Here is a 16,184-nt window from a genome sequence, read left to right as displayed (position 1 = left end):
AAGAGACATAGCATATCTCTTTTGCAATAAAGAGCTGCAGAGTTTTATTAGTTTTGTTTAGTTCCACTTTAAACAATGCCTGGTGCAAAGATAAAAACCTCCTTTAGCAAATCAGAGGATCTTAATACGACTAGTACAGTGATGTTCACCTTCTCCTGTGAGATATACAGTACGTACGTTCATTGATGCCAGCTTGACCAATGTAACAATCCAAATAAAGATCACACCCAGACTTCTGCTTTGAGCATTGGGCCTCAACACAGCCACTTCTAGCCTCCATCAGAAGCCCATGTGATAGGCTGAGAATGCAGAATAACAGTTTAGAGACTAGGGCAAAGCGTTGTCACTCTAAAAAAAGGAAGTGCCTAAACAAGGACCTTCATGTCAGACTATCAGCTATTTTAACCGCTTCAGGACCGCCCACTGCACTTGTACTGGGGCGGGTACATGTACGATATTTCGTATTCCCGGAAAGGGGGGCGCTGCTCCGGCTGTGATATCATTCACTACAGCTGCAGATTTAAAAACATCACTTATTGTAATACGAAGACTTGTCTGTGTTGCTTGTAGCAACCATGTGTGATGAAAATGAAATGTGGTCAGAAGGAACACGTCAGTGTCTATGTACGGTGCATGGTGAGAGTGAAATACAAATAACAGGTGTATTTGGAAAAGCTATCCTGCTAGGCAGTGCTGCGTAATTCAGGCGTCACTGGAAGTTATGAGGCTTTATTGAGTTGAACAGAGGTAGACTCTGCCTGGGTTCAGCAGTGCGATCGATGTATGTAGGCCACAAGAGTAGCAGCTTCGCTGGCAGGCCGAGGGAGACAGTTTCCATAGTAACGGGTAATTAAGTGAGAATCTGTCAGAAGCAGAAGCCCTGTGTGCTTGGGGGAGGGGCACGTAAAGGATGTCGACATCCTCCATATTTACTTTTCCTCCTTCCTGTCCTGAGCGACTCTCAGATCAGACTTCTGCACCGGTGCTCATTCTGCACCATTTCCTTCTGATCATGTTATAAATGGGAAAATCTGACACCGTAATCATTAGTCATAGCGTTTCAATACATACCGATATACAGTTTTAAGCATTCACTAACAATTACAGTTTGGACTAGCCAGTCAAGGACCCGGAGCTCTCCCCAGAGCGTCCTCTCACGCGCATCCGGCCACGAACCATAGGTAAAGGAACACTAAGCCTAAAAAGGAAAAATATTTGAAAGACTAGCTTTTTATAACACTAGAAATATCTGGCCTATATAATAAGGAAATGTATAGTGCAATGGTTGTGTACAAAGAGTGGCACCTGTGGTGACCAAATCAGAAATCATCCCTAAAGGAGACCCTTGTCAGTCTCAAAAAAAAATCTAATAGCACTCTCCTGCATTAGTCTAAGTTCACACTAGTGCGGGATGCGGAGAGGAGTGTAATCGCATGCCATCTTGCACCTGCAGAAAAAATGCAATGCAGTTTAGAAGATGAGTGGGGCTACTACTATTAATCCCAATGGCACCCCCACACACTGGGAACCACACTGCACTATGCGGTTTCCCTGCAGCCATTTTTTCTAAAGAGGTGCAGGGACCTTTTACTTCAGTTTTCAGCTGTGCCCGAGGAAATGTGGCCGTTGGGAAGCTGCGTAGATCTGAACCCAGGACTTAAGCAAGGTATTATGCTCACCTCTCTCTCATGCAGCTTGCGTCTCCCACCTTTGCCCTGTTCCAGTGCTGCAGCCGCCATATTATTCTTCAGCATTAAACACTTCTGGAAGGATCAAGTGCCCTATGTCCCTTGCTGCAGTGTGTTTCAATCTTCTGACCACTATGTCAGTACAGGATGCAGCAGTGATGTAGGGGGTCAGAGGCCAGAGCCACAAGTTGGTGCGGGGTACATAGGCCCCCAAATTGTTGATTACTCAGGAGTCCTACTGAGCCTGTAGAGTTGGAATGGCGAGAACATAGGAGACACAGGCCACAGATAGGAGAGTGAGTATAGGAGCTCTTCTTTTATAGGGCAATGCCATTAGGAATTATTAAAGACTGATGGGGTCTTTTTAAGGTGAACTTGTGAGGATCGCAGGAAGTGAGCTGCCATTGATAACTTTTCTTCAGAGGTACAGACTCTGGGGCTGCCAACCTGGTTTCACTACCTAGTGTTTCACTGATTTAGAACAAGCACATAGCCAGTGAAGTTAGACAACTGACCTGCTGTCCTGTGTTCTTGATCTAGGTCAGTGACTTTCCAGGTACTGAAGCCAGGATCATGCTTATGGCCCTGGAGCCTTTACTTTTAAAAGCTTACATATTTCTCTTCAACTGATCTGACTTACTGAATTCCTCATTGGTTGCTTTCAGTAACCACACTTTGCACATCGTCATTGAACGTTGCATTTCTCTGTTTGCAAATCTATCATGGGAGGAATACTAGGCTATGGACCGGCCTCCTTCTGAAGATGCTGTTTTTAATTTCAGTATCTTCAGTCTTCAAATTAGTTACCTGTAACAAGTATGCAGCAAGTGAAGTTAGAATTCTTTGCTTGTATATTTAGCCTGGGCTTTAGGTCAGCCATAATCCAGGTCTGGATTTAACACCCAATGTAATACTTGGGTGAGGACCAGGGTTTTTATGAGTAACCTAGAGGACAGGAACTTTTACTTACAACCATCAGAAGTGCTTATGCCTACCAGAGGTTCCCAAAATCTGTGTGATCTAGCTAAGCATTCCTTCCTACAGAAGCCCATGTGTACTACTTCAGTCCACTGGGCTAGTCACATAACAAAAGTCAGTAGGTCCCGGGACTACAGAGGGCAAACGTAAGTCTCCCTGCCTGTCATTCTTTAGAAGACTCCAACCCTTCAATGGCTGGCCCTAAAAGCACTTAATGACCAGGGTATTAACATGACTGGTAACTAGTATTTTTCAGAAGATTAGCGATGACAACCCAAAAACCTTGAACCTTAAAAAAAAAAAAAGAAAAAAAAGAAGACCACAATACTTGTTTTGTCTAGCAAAGGCTGATCTCTTATTCGGCTGCTGTGATTCTCAGTAATCATTGTTCTTGATATCAGGATGAAGATGGTGACATTGCCCCATAAACCAGTCAAAAAGTTACCTAATGATCGTTTTGTGCCCTGGCTGTTTCACATGTGCTCATCTGTACTTTGTGCATTCATTTCAGAGATGTGAGGAAATTCAAGGAGTCAAAGAAACAGTTTGACAAAGTCCGGGAAGATCTGGACATTGCACTAGTGAAAAATGCTCAGGCCCCTCGCCATAAACCGCATGAAGTGGAAGAAGCTACGGGTACCCTGACAATTACAAGGAAGTGCTTCCGGCACCTCGCCCTAGACTATGTACTACAAGTGAGTGCTGTTCATTTCTGTTCATTAGTTTTAAGAACCTTTACAAATGTACCTGCAGTTGAGGACTGGGAACCTTTGGCCTGGGGGGGCAAACACATCCAAGTTCTGTCACAGTGTTTGGTGGGCACATGTCTCACTCCCCAACCTTGTCCTTCCCTGTTTACCTGTATGCTATACACTGCACTCAATGAAGTATAAGTTCCTGTGAATTAAATTGGTATTAAATTTAGCTGACAGAACATTCCATTTGTGCAATCAAAATGGTAAACTCTGCTCCTTACATAATACTCTCTTTAGGGTTAATTTAAAGAGATCCTGTCGTCTAAGTAAAATAACAGAAAAATCAAGTATGTTAAATTATAATAGTATTTTCCTTCCGTTCACATTTCTATTCACTTTTAGTGATCCTTTACATTTTGCTAGGGAATTAGACTGCTCCAGTAAGTGTGTATTCCCGATTACAGCCAAAGTTTCCCCTCCCTCCTGCCACATCTTAGCTCTCTCCTCTTCTGGCTCAGCTAATCTCCCCCCCTTCACCTCCAAACACTTAAGTGACAATTTTTGGTTGCTGACATCACATCCAAGATGGCGGTGCACAGCAGCACTTTTAGATTTAAAGCGCAGTTCCGCCAAAATTTTTATTTTAAAAGTCAGCAGCTACAAATACTGCAGCTGCTGTCTTTTAAAATATGGACACTTACCTGTCCAGGGCACACGCGATGTCCTCACCCAAAGCAGATCTGTCCCTCGGCTCTCAGGTGGAGGCGCTGCCATCATCAGTAAGGGTATCAGGAAGTGGAGCCTTGCGGCTTCACAGCCTAGTTCCCTACTGCTCATGCGCGAGTCACGCTACGTGTCCCCACTGATCCCTGCTGTCTTCTGGGACCTGTGTGTCTCCGAGAAGACAGCGGGGGGCGTAGGAGGAGCCTGGACATGGCGTAGATCACAGTGGAGCCTGCAGTGATCTATGCCCGGAAGTGGGAGCAAATACCTGGAGTATACAGGTATATGCTCCCCCCTCCCCCCTGAAAGGTGCAAAATGTGACACTGGAGGGAGGGAGGAATCCGATCAGCGGAAGTTAAATTTTTGGGTGGAACTCCGCTTTAAACACAATGGAGACCTGTACAGGTACAGGTAGATATTAAATGGGAAGATTGTTCTTAAAAGGGTCTCCTTTAATCAGTTGTTATCAAGCAAGTAGACCTTAATCATGTCATCTTTCCCTCTGTTTGTTCCGAAGTTGCCAGGGTGCTGCACATGTGGATAGCTATGACACCAGACATTTGATGAGGAAACTATTAAACCAATAAATCAGTGTGTTTAGTTCCACTTTTTTTTTTTTCCAAATATCAGTTTTATTAGTTATCTCAGCAGGCAAATGAACATAGACAGAACACAGCAAGTTCCAGGCATTACTAGAGCAGGAATATAGCCAGTATAGATATTGTAGCAGTAATTGGTGTAGGATCATTGCTAAATCATACTATGAACTGTTGGATACTAATTGAAGTTTGCCATAGGCTATGTGAGAGCCTAAGGAGTGTGAGAGGAGACAGAAATTAGTTCCACTTTTAATGCTAGAATAACTGTATGGTGTAAGGCAACAACAGATACCGTGGACCAATGTGCAAACATAAAATAAGTACCTTGCTCTGGCATCAGTACCTTTTTTATACGACACCTGACCTGCACAGTGCATCTGATCCTATCACAAAAACCAGAGATTGGCATCTGATTGATTGCTTCTGTGGACAGGGCAGGTGTCTTTTATACAGGTAACAAGCTGAGATTAGGAGCACTCCCTTTGAGAGTGCTCCTAATCTCAGCTCGTTACCTGTATAGAAGACATCTGGGAGACAGAAACATTGCTGATAGGGGATCAAATACTTATTTCACTTGTTAAAATGCAAATCTATTTGAAATGCATTTTTCTGGATATTTTTGTTGTTATTCTGTCTCTCACTGTTAAAATAAACCTACCATTAAAATTATAGACTGATCATTTCTTTGTCAGTGGGCAAACTTACAAAATCAGCAGGGGATCAAATACTTTTTTCCCTCGCTGTATGGCAGCCCTTTTTGTCCCTGGTGCTCGTGCATCAAACACATGTTTGTGGCACATGCCACATATGCAGCCATTGTGTGAGCCTAATTAGTATCTAACCTATCAGTTTAGTAGAACTGGTGGCATAACTGCAATATGAAGCACACCTACTGTGATAGTAGTATGTGCTGTTGTGGTTTTCTATGCGAAACCATTCATTGATTTAACCTGCTGGTAACTGCAATATGAAATCTTGTCTGCTTCTTTTATCTAGATCAATGTCTTACAAGCCAAAAAGAAGTTTGAAATTCTGGATGCTGTGAGTATTGATGTAATTGATTTCATTTTCCTTTATGCAACACAGCCATCAGTCTGGTGATCATTGCAGGAAGCAGACTTGCCTGCAGAGATGGATCAACACTGATGTTTGTTCTGCTTATATTTTGCCTTCCCTGGTTCCTTTCTCCCCTTCTTTCAACATGCAAATGTAGTTTTAAATATAACCTTTCCACATCGATCACATTCTTTATTTTGGATTCTCTGTGCCACTCTATGCAATACAGACAGACATTAGCTGGTGGAAGGGGCTGGCAGGCATTAGACACCAGTTTACTACAGCTGCATACTCCTTTATGAAGTGACAGGCAGGTGCACAGCTTTGCCCAACTGCACTGGTTTATTGCAGGAGCATGAAGCTTGTAGCTGGGCCCCCCTAGAGATCCATGGGGCCCTAGGCTCATGCCTAGGTTGCCTTGTGGATGGCCCAGCTCTGATAGCTTGTGGTGTTTTTTTATAAGAAAGGTCCCATTAAGAAGACCAGTATAAAATGCAAACTTCAAGTGTGCCTGATCCTATTATTTAGTGGCTTTAGGACAGCTCTGTACCAGATATGTATACACCACACAAAACAGGAATTGCAATTATATATGGGCATAATGGTTGGTTCGCCTGCTAGGTTCTCTTGAAGCCTGTAGACCTTACCAGCCTTCCCTTGCAGCTCCTACCTTTGCTTTAGCTGTCACCAAAATCCAAGGTGTCAGCTGCTGTCAGACACTCCTCTGGTTACGTGATAGTGCATGGGCCTAGTGATTGGAGAAATGCTACATCTTTACAGACATGCTGTTACCTTGCCCTTAATGGACAATATAACAGAGTCTGTATAACCGTCATATGGCCAGTATCTTGGCATAGTATAATGTCCTTTTTTTGTACTGCTAAGCATTCTTAAAAGATGGTTTGTCCTTGTGCTTCATTAGTTCCATGCATTCCATTACTGTCCTGATGATAAAATGTAGCACAGTCCATGTTCTAAAGACCCTTTCCTTCATCCCTGTAATCAGAGACTTCTAATAGCTTATCTCTGTCCATATTTTCTATATACCCAATGTCTGTGTGTGTCGAAGATTCTGGTTTATTCCCGCAGGCCATTTCCCTTTTTATGGAGGTTGGATTTATTTTTAGCTTCTTGCATTGTGTCCTTGTGCTGACTTGTTAACCTTACTATGCTTCTGCCGCATGCCTCTAGGTAGAATGTTAATAATTCAGATAGTTCTATGGTCCATCACCTCTGTTTTTCATTTTGTTAGATTCTCTTTTTATTTGTTGGCCTTTTCTGGTATTAAGGCAAACAAAGCATGCAAACAGGCAAAACAAATTAAAATACATAGAGAGAGACCACAGAGGGAGTGATAATGTTATGTACTTGCTAGACCCGCTCCCATCATACAAAGACATTATTTAAAGGAAACCCCCCTTTGGCCTTAAAGTGAAAGTTCACCCTAATACTAAAATCTCTAAGTCTACTGGCATCAACAATCTAGGTAGGACCTATCTAGCCCTGAAAAGAAGAAATAGCTATAAATATCTTTTCTGAAGCTGCACCAGTCCGGTCTCCAGCAGAGGAAGCTCTGCAGAATAGACAGCCGGCAACAGCTGGGAAGTGACGTCACCCATAAAGTTACTATGGGACTTCCGTTGTCGGCTGCCTCCTCTGCAACCGCCTCCACAAAGAAACTGCTGCTGACAGCCCAGCGTGGGACCGGACCAAAGCGGTTTAAAAAAAAAAAGGTATTTATAGCGATTTCTTCTTTACAGGGCCAGATAGGTTAGTCTTAGATTGTGGATATAATGCCAGTAGATTTTGGGGTGAACTTCTACTTTAATTTTTGTACCCTCTTCCCCTCAAACTCGTTTTATTTTACAGGTCCTGTGTTTTATAAGAACTCTCCTACCTTTTCTAGTAGTGCATACCATGCTACCATGGTTTAAAGGTTTAAAGTGATTGTAAAGGCTTGTTTAAAAAAAAGAAATAAATAACAAACATGTTATACTTACCTCTTCTTTGCAGTTGGATCCTCCTCTTCTTGGGTCCCTCTTTGCTGCTCCTGGCCCTTCCCTCTTATTGAGTGCCCCCACAGTCAGCAGCTTCCTATGGGGGCACTGGAGCCGAGTCACAGCTCCGTGTGTCCATTCAGACACGGAGCCTCGACCTGGCCCCGTCCCATCTCTCACCTGATTGGCTGACTTTGATTGACAGCCGCGGGAGCCAATGGGGCCGCTGCTGTGTCTCAGCCAATCAGAAGGAGTGTCCCGGACGGCTTAGACATTCATGAACATCGCTGGAGAGAGATGGGGCTCAGTTAAGTAATAAGGGGGGTGCTGGGGAGGCTGCTACACACAGAAGGTTTTTTTATCTTAAAGGGGTTGTAAACCTTCATATTTTTTCACCTTCATGCATCCTATGCATGAAGGTGAAAAAACACCTGGCAGTGACCGGCCCCCCAGCCCCCCATTTTACTTACCTGAGCCCTAGAACTTAACCTGACGGGGACGTGCTGTCTCTCTGCCCAGGGTTCTCGGCTCTTGATTTGATAGATTGATAGCAACGCTGCCATTGGCTCCCGCTGTTGTCAATTAAATCCAGTGATGCGAGCGGGGGCTAAAACGAGCTGCACAGTGGAGTATGATATGTTTGTTATTTAAAAAAAAAAAAAATGAACCCTTACAATCACTTTAAGGCATAGAATGCCTTAAGATAAAAAACCTTCTGCCTTTACAACTCCTTTAAGCGTGCCCATATTTAGAAACAGATTTATAAAGTTGAAAACATTTTCTTTTTGCACATCACTGATCTTGCACTTCAACTAAAGGGTTTTTCACATCCGAATTCAGCCATTTATGAAGCTCCAAATATATGGCGGTCCATGCAAACTCTTGCAGTGTTTGTTGATGGTAAAGCTGTGCTATAACTGTGTGATTAGTACCCTGAAAGTGAACTGCTAAAGGTGTTTTTAAGCGTGTATAGAATGGAGGCATGCCGATCCTAGTGTTCAATCACTGCAGCACTATAGCGAACTAGTAATGGGTCCATTTGCATAGCTCACAACTTTTTGAGATGGAACGAGGGACACCTATTAGCAAAAGTATGTAGGCATAGGACACACACCCCTGCCACGCCCCCCTTTTTTTTTTTACCACTACCTTTCCTTTATACTGGCTTTTGAATTTACAAATGCAGCAAATTGGATTTTTAAATGTAGACATTGGATGAAAGGTTTAGCACTGGGAAACACTTTTTGAAAAATAAAAGTGCATTTTATATACAACTATATAGGTCAGGCCAAAATGTGGGACAAATGAGGAGGAAAGAGGGGCAAGAGGACCTTTGTACCAAATCAGGGACAGTCCTTCAAAATCAGGGGCAGTTGGGAGCTATGCATTTGCAAGTTGATTTTTTAGGGGCATTATTTGGTGATTTGGTAAACCTGTACTCCACACAAACAACTAAATACACAGGAGAAATACCTATATAGGAATTTTGGTACCTGCCCAAGAATGTTTAATCTTCTTCAGACAATTTTATGATCCTGGCAACCCGGTCCAGACATAGGAAGTTCACCGCTCACAGGTAATTACCTCTCCTAGATTCAGCTGTCTCCACAATCAAGCAGGGTGCAGGTTCTGTTTGCAACAGGAGTGATAGGAAAAATTAATAGCTGGATAGCTGCACTCAAAAAAAAAATCACCTTTATTGTATAAAAATGGATATCAAAGCATCACAAATGGGTACAGACTAACTGTACAGCTGCTGACGCGTTTCACACCAGGCACGGTGCTTAGTCATAACCTGGTCCAGACAGTAACTATCAACAATTGATCAATCATAGATTTGATCATTTAAAGCAGTTCTCCAAACTGTGGCCTGCGGGCCGAATGTGGCCCTTTGCTTGCCCTTGAGTCACAGTTCCTCCCACTGATATGAGGCAATATTGCTCCTCTTGACACCAACAATGACACACTATTCCTTCCACTGACACCAGCAGTGGGGCAACATGGGATCTATCAATCAAATTGTGTGCAACCAGCCTCTTGAAAATGTTTCTCTTGATCAGCCCCACCGGCTATAGCAGACCCGTTCTGATCAGTGTATACTGATGGTAGGGAAGACTCCACACTGTCAAAATACAATAGGACAGCGGGAGGGGTTCCCCCATCCTCATGGACTATGTGGATGGGGGAATCATTCAATTCTGATTGAATGAAAAAAAAAAGACTCTCTTATAGCCAGCCTTAGACCTACTGCATCTAGTAACATAACAGACCTGGTCAAGTCTGTCTGAGTGTTGTGATTGTTACTCGGCTATGCCAGAACAGAGCACTGCAGTGAGGCAGGAAACCACATTTTCTCAAGTGCTATGCAATTTTAAGGCATTTCCTAACAAAAACGTGTAGAAGTACATCGCTATAAAAAGGAAAAACGTGGAAGACTTCATTTGGACTTTTATTGAAATTATTGTTATGTTGAATAATTGATTGTATATTTGTGAATATTGCAGGTAGTACAAAAGATTGAATCCTTTATTCTTCTTTACTGTCCACAGATGCTATCATTCATGCATGCCCAGTACACCTTCTTTCAACAAGGCTACACTTTATTAAATGAACTGAATCCATACATGAAGAAGCTGGCTTCAGAGGTATGCGTGTCTTTGTATGTGGACTATGCCATATTGTAGCTGATCTTTTTCAGCATCATGCATTCTGTGCCCTTTGTTTTTTAGATTTAATTTAAAAAGATAAAGAAAAAATAATAATCTAGGGTTACCAATCAGAGTATAAAATGTAATCTGTGCGTATAAATGAGCACCATAATGCCTGGACATACAGCTGTTTATAGTGCAATTTCCCTCTCTGAATCCCCCAAAACTTGCCTAGGCAAATACCGACATGCAGGCATCATCACATCCCTCCTCTTCCCAAATGTGTTCAAAAGGATCATAGAGAGCAATATAATCCTTTCCCACTCTATCCAGTATAAAAAGTTTGAGCTGGAGTATCCTATAGAAACCCATTATAATTCCCTGTGCTGAAAAAAAAAAAAACAATACAAATTAATTTTGATTGTTTGCTGTGGGCTTCTGAATTTAGGAATTAGCACTTAGAGCTATTTATATCTTAGCACGCAATGAGTCCTGCATAGAATGTTTTGTCTATGTAAAAGCATATGTAAAACATTACATATGCTTTAGGAATACTGATAATTAAAACAATTCATTGGGTACTGTACATTATATTCCTAGTGATGGGCTTTTTCAGTATATTCTTCATAAATCTCAAATATATGAGATAATAATGATTTCTTCTTTCTGTTATAGCTGGACCAATTAGTCATCGACTCGGCTGTAGAGAAGCGAGAAATGGAACACAAGCATGCAACAATACAGCAAAGGGTGAGTTTGGTATTCTACAGCTTGCATGCCTTAGAAATCAGTAAATCTGGCAAAGCCTTGAACTTCTGTACACATTGTAGAAGCTTACTGAAAATCGGTATACACTACAGTGCCTTGAAAAAGTATTTATACCCCTTGAAATTTTCCATATTTTGTCATGTTACAACCAAAAACGTAAATGTGTTTTATGTGATAGACCAACACAAAGTGGCACATAATTGTGAAGTGGAAGGAAAATGATAAATGGTTTTCAAAATGTTTTACAAATATCTGAAAAGTGTGGCGTGCATTTGTATTCAGCCTTTACCCTTTACTCTGATACCCCTAACTAAAATCTAGTGGAACCAATTACCTTCAGAAGTCACCTAATTAGTAAATAGAGTCCTCAGAGGTTTGTTAGAGAACCTTAGTAAACAAACAGCATCATGAAGGCCAAGGAACACATCCGACAGGTCAGGGATAAAGTTGTGGAGAAGTTTAAAGCAGAGTTAGGTTATAAAAAAAATATCTTAGCTTTGAACATCTCAGGGAGCACTTTTCAATCCATCATATGAAAATGGAAAGAGTATGGCACAACTGCAAACCTTCCAAGACATGACCATCCACCTAAACTGACAGACCGGGCAAGGAGAGCATTAATCCGAGAAGAAGCCAAAAAAGCCATGCTAACTCTGGAGGAGCTGCAAAGATCCACAGCTCAGGTGGGAGAAAATCTGGCATTTTATAGAAGAGTAGCATGAAGAAAGCCATTGTTGAAAGAAAGCCATAAGAAGTCCCGTTTGCAGTTAGTGAGAAGCCATGTGGGGGACACAGCAAACATGTGGAAGAAGGTGCTCTGGTCAGATGAGACCAAAATATAACTTTTTTGCCTAAAAGCAAAACGCTATGTGTGGCGGAAAACTAACACTGCACATCGCGCTGAACAGACCATCCCCACCGTGAAACATGCCGGTGGCAGCATCATGTTGTGGGGATGCTTTTCTTCAGCTGAGATAGGGAAGCTGGTCAGAGTTGATGGGAAGATGGATGTAGCTAAATACAGGGCAATCTTAGAAGAAAACCTGTTAGAGTCTGCAAAAGACTTGTCCTTCCAGCAGGACAATGACCCTAAACATACAGCCAGAGTTACAATGTAATGGTTTAGATCAAAGCATCTTCATATGTCAGAATGGCCCAGTCAAAGTGCAGACCTAAATCCAATTAAGAATCTGTGGCAAGACTTAAAAATTGCTGTTCACAGACGCTCTCCATCCAATCTGATAGAGCTTTAGGCTTTTTTACAAAGAAGAATGGGCAAAAATGTCACTCTCTAGATGTGCAAAGCTGGTAGAGACATCCCCAAAGATACTCAGGGGGGCTAAATGCAAATGCACGCCACACTTTTCACATATTTATTTTTTTTAAAAATGAAAACCATTTATCATTTTCCATCCACTTGACAAATATGTGCCACTTTATGTTGGTCTATCACATAAAATCCCAGTAAAATACATTTATGTTTTTGGTTGTAACATGACAAAATGTGAAAAATTTCAAGGGGTATGATTACTTTTTCAAGGCACTGTATATGGCCAAAGGTCTCTGGACACCTGACAATGACACCAATCAGCTTGTTGGACATCCTATTCCAAAACCATGAGCCTTCACATGTACTTGACAACCCTCTGTGGCTAGCAGCCTCCACTCTTCTTGGAAGGATTTCCAATTGTTTTTCAAGAGTTTCTGGGAAGTGTTGTGTTCATTTGGCCAAAAGAACATTTCTGCGGTCAGCTACTGTTTTTGGAAAAGATCATCTGTTTCATAGTCAGCATTGGGATTCATCACAAAGGTGTTCAGAAGGGTTGTGGTCAGGGCTCTTTTCAGCCAATTTTGAATTCCTCCACACCAAACTCATCAAACCATGTCTTTGGTGAGCTGACTTTGTGCACAGGGGCACAGTAATGCTGGAACAGAAAAAGGCCTTTCCCAAACTATTACCATAAGGTTGGAAGCACACAATTGTCTAAAACATTTTTTTTTTTGCTTTAGCTTTATTAATACCCTTCATTGGGTACCAGCACTTGAACTCACATCTCTATTTGGATATACTTGTACTATACATTCCCTTTAGGCTGCATTCACACCTGAGCATTTCTTTTTCAGGCAGAAAGTTGCGCGGTAATACCGCAATTTTGCCACGATTTTGTACAGGTCAAAAGTTCGCCAATGTAAAAAGCAGAAAAACGCCTGTAATCTGCTTAAAAAGAAGCATTGTATTCATGTACTTTTTGGAGCTTCAGGCCTTTTGCTTCAGGTGGCGTTCAGATGTGAAAAGGTGCCATTGAAATGAATTAGATTTTGCTTGTTGGGTGTTGTTTTCTGGCGTTTTACGAGCTGAAAACGCTCAGGTGTGAATGCAGCCTGGAGGCTTGTTCACAGTATGTAGAGTTACCTGCATTTTTCCTCATAAATAAATGCAGGTAACTGCTGTGACCTACAGAAAACAATAGTTTTCTATATGTCATGCTTACACCAGAACTGGGTGTTTCTCTGTGTTTCAGAGCTGCACTATAATTTACAACATGTTTGTGCAGTGACATGAACTTTTGGATGTGTACTAGAGACCCCGGCAGCCATTTTAGTGTGGATCACCAGTGCTTAAGAGCGGCGCTCTATGCATTTCTAACAGGTCGAAATAAATGAAGTGTCACTTTGTACACTTCTCATAAAGTTAAAAAAAATGGATCTGTGTGATGCGATGAAACGAACATCACACCGACGACTGCTGCATGGCTGTGCAGTCGGGAATGTACAGCCGCCGAGACAGTAAACTGCTGAGGGTTTAGTGTCTGGGCTTGTGTGAATGGGCCCCTAAATTAATATTTCTGATTATGATACATTGCAGCTGCAACTTCAAATTAGTATCTCTTAAACATAATTCGTTTGAGAACTGAAGGTGATTATGACGGTGTTCTGTTTTTGTTACTGTTTTAGTCTTTTAATGCTGTTGGTGTAATTATGTGTCCTGCTTGGAGGAGCTCATCCAATTTTCACACTATAGATAATAGCAGCATGTAAAAGCCAGTGCTCCTGAAATGGTCTTTTCATTGTGCCTAGTTTCATTGTATTCAAGATTACTCCCATTCTCACTATATTATATGTCTCCTTATCTTGGCATCGTTCCTTGCAAAACAATAACCCCTGCTATACTCTGCTGTACTGTCTGACTTTAATGGCATGGACATGTATTGACATCTGTGAGGAATAGTACAGTCTAAGAGGAAAATTAATCAATAACTTATGTTCATTCTTACTGAAGGGGGGGGGGGGGGTGATTACTGGATTATTGATCCACGACTGAAGCTTGTCCATATAGTAGGGAGGCGGCTCACCTTTTGTACTCAACGATAGCCAAAGGATATAGTGGGGAAAGGTTTGATCGTCAATTTTTCTTACTTTCTGCCTGATGACCATTAGGGCATGCTTGTTGTAAGGTTTATTTCTGCTTTCCCTATCTAAAATGTTTGTAGATAATCCATTAGTAGATGGTGTCAAATCCAGCAGCACCAGTAAATGCTTCAGAAATGTGGAGAAGTCACTCCTAACAGGGGTATAGCTCACATCAGTGCCCTGGGTTTTATGTGGACAGGAAGGAAGAAATTACCCCAAATGGGGACACTCTCAATGGTAGAAATACAGAGGACTGAAACCCTTACTTCCCATCACCGTTCAAAGCTAAAAGAGGCTTTGGAAGGAGTTCCACTATGAAGTATGAGATACATGCCTGTTAACGTACAGTATGTAGGCAGTCAGAGCCAGCAGAACATGTAAGGCATATGGACGATTGTATTGCATAATGTATGCTTTTTATTGGTGCCTTAATAGGAGCTTTTTGCATAGATCTGCCAGCTTGGGTATACCTGTTTCAAACATTGAAAGTTTAAGTTTGGTTATTTTGTTTTTAAATCCGCACATGGGATGGTACTTTTATTCAGTGAGAAGTGTCAATTGTACTGGTGGCTGCTCTCTTAGTTGAAATCTTCAGCACTTTAAAAATCTGCTTGTTTCCATTTATGAGTAACACATATTCATTTTTTTTTTTACTCTTTCTTTCAACAACCTTCCTGATCAATCTACGATGTCCAGACCCTCCTACAGGTGAGTGTTTTATTTCCTATTAAAAACCTATACCACCCAAAAATATTCCTGCTTACAAAAAAATGTAGAAATCAAAAACTGTAGCAAAAGGGAAAAATGTACCCATAAGGAACCTGTCAGATTGAATCTCCTATTCTCTGTGAAGAATCTGATTATTTTATTATTCATTGATTTTGAATGAGCATCAGTGGATAGCATCATCCTCTGGCCTCTTGTGTCTCTCAGTGGTATCAGTGGTGAGGTTTTTCTGCAACTTGAGCAGAGGCCGCTTATAATTCAGCATGTAAGTAATCAGTAACACTATTATTATTATAAAGGATTTATACTGTAAAGTACCAACAGTTTGCGCAGGGCTTTGCAAAATAAATAAAGATGCAATGCAGTTATAATATGATTCAAGACAAGAGGGTTAGGAGGGCCCTGCCTGTAAGAGCTAGCAAATTTAGAACAGAATTTTGTTGTGGGGTCTTTATTGGATGTTGAAGGCTAATGGGGCGTACACACGGTCGGACTTTTCGGCTACAAAAGTCCGACAGCCCGTCCGACAAACTTTCGACGGACTTGCGGCGGACTTTCTAACGAACAGACTTGCCTACATACGATCACACAAAAGTCAGACGGATTCATACGTGATGACGTACGACTGGACTAAAATAAGGAAGTTGATAACCAGTAGCCAATAGCTGACCTAGCTTGGGTTTTTGTCCGTCGGACTAGCATACAGACGAGCGGATTTCTGGGTCCGGCGGAGTTACGACGTAAAGATTTGAAGCAAATTCCAAATCTAAAGTCCGTCAGATTTGTGACTGAAAAAGTCAGCTGAAAGTCTGGGGAAGCCCACACACGATCCGATTGTCCGCCGGATTTGGTCCGTCGGCGTCCGTCGGACTTTTGTAGACGAAAAGTTCCGAC

At 41.8% G+C, this 16,184-nt stretch overlaps 1 protein-coding gene across 1 annotated transcript in view; it reads left to right on the top strand.

Annotated features, from left to right (window-relative positions):
* Positions 1-16,184, top strand: part of ACAP3 (ArfGAP with coiled-coil, ankyrin repeat and PH domains 3) — a 308,172-nt gene that overhangs the window by 204,654 nt on the left and 87,334 nt on the right. The window contains exons 6-10 of the mRNA XM_073602935.1: positions 3,178-3,361; positions 5,681-5,725; positions 10,287-10,382; positions 11,061-11,135; positions 15,261-15,272. Of these exons, the coding sequence (XP_073459036.1) occupies positions 3,178-3,361; positions 5,681-5,725; positions 10,287-10,382; positions 11,061-11,135; positions 15,261-15,272 (412 nt within the window). The remainder of the gene's footprint in view (positions 1-3,177; positions 3,362-5,680; positions 5,726-10,286; positions 10,383-11,060; positions 11,136-15,260; positions 15,273-16,184) is intronic.

Source organism: Aquarana catesbeiana, linkage group LG10 (assembly GCF_042186555.1).
Source record: "Aquarana catesbeiana isolate 2022-GZ linkage group LG10, ASM4218655v1, whole genome shotgun sequence".
NCBI lineage: Eukaryota > Metazoa > Chordata > Amphibia > Anura > Ranidae > Aquarana > Aquarana catesbeiana.
The sequence above is the reverse complement of the archived record's forward strand: the minus strand, read 5'-3'. Positions and strand labels throughout refer to the sequence as shown.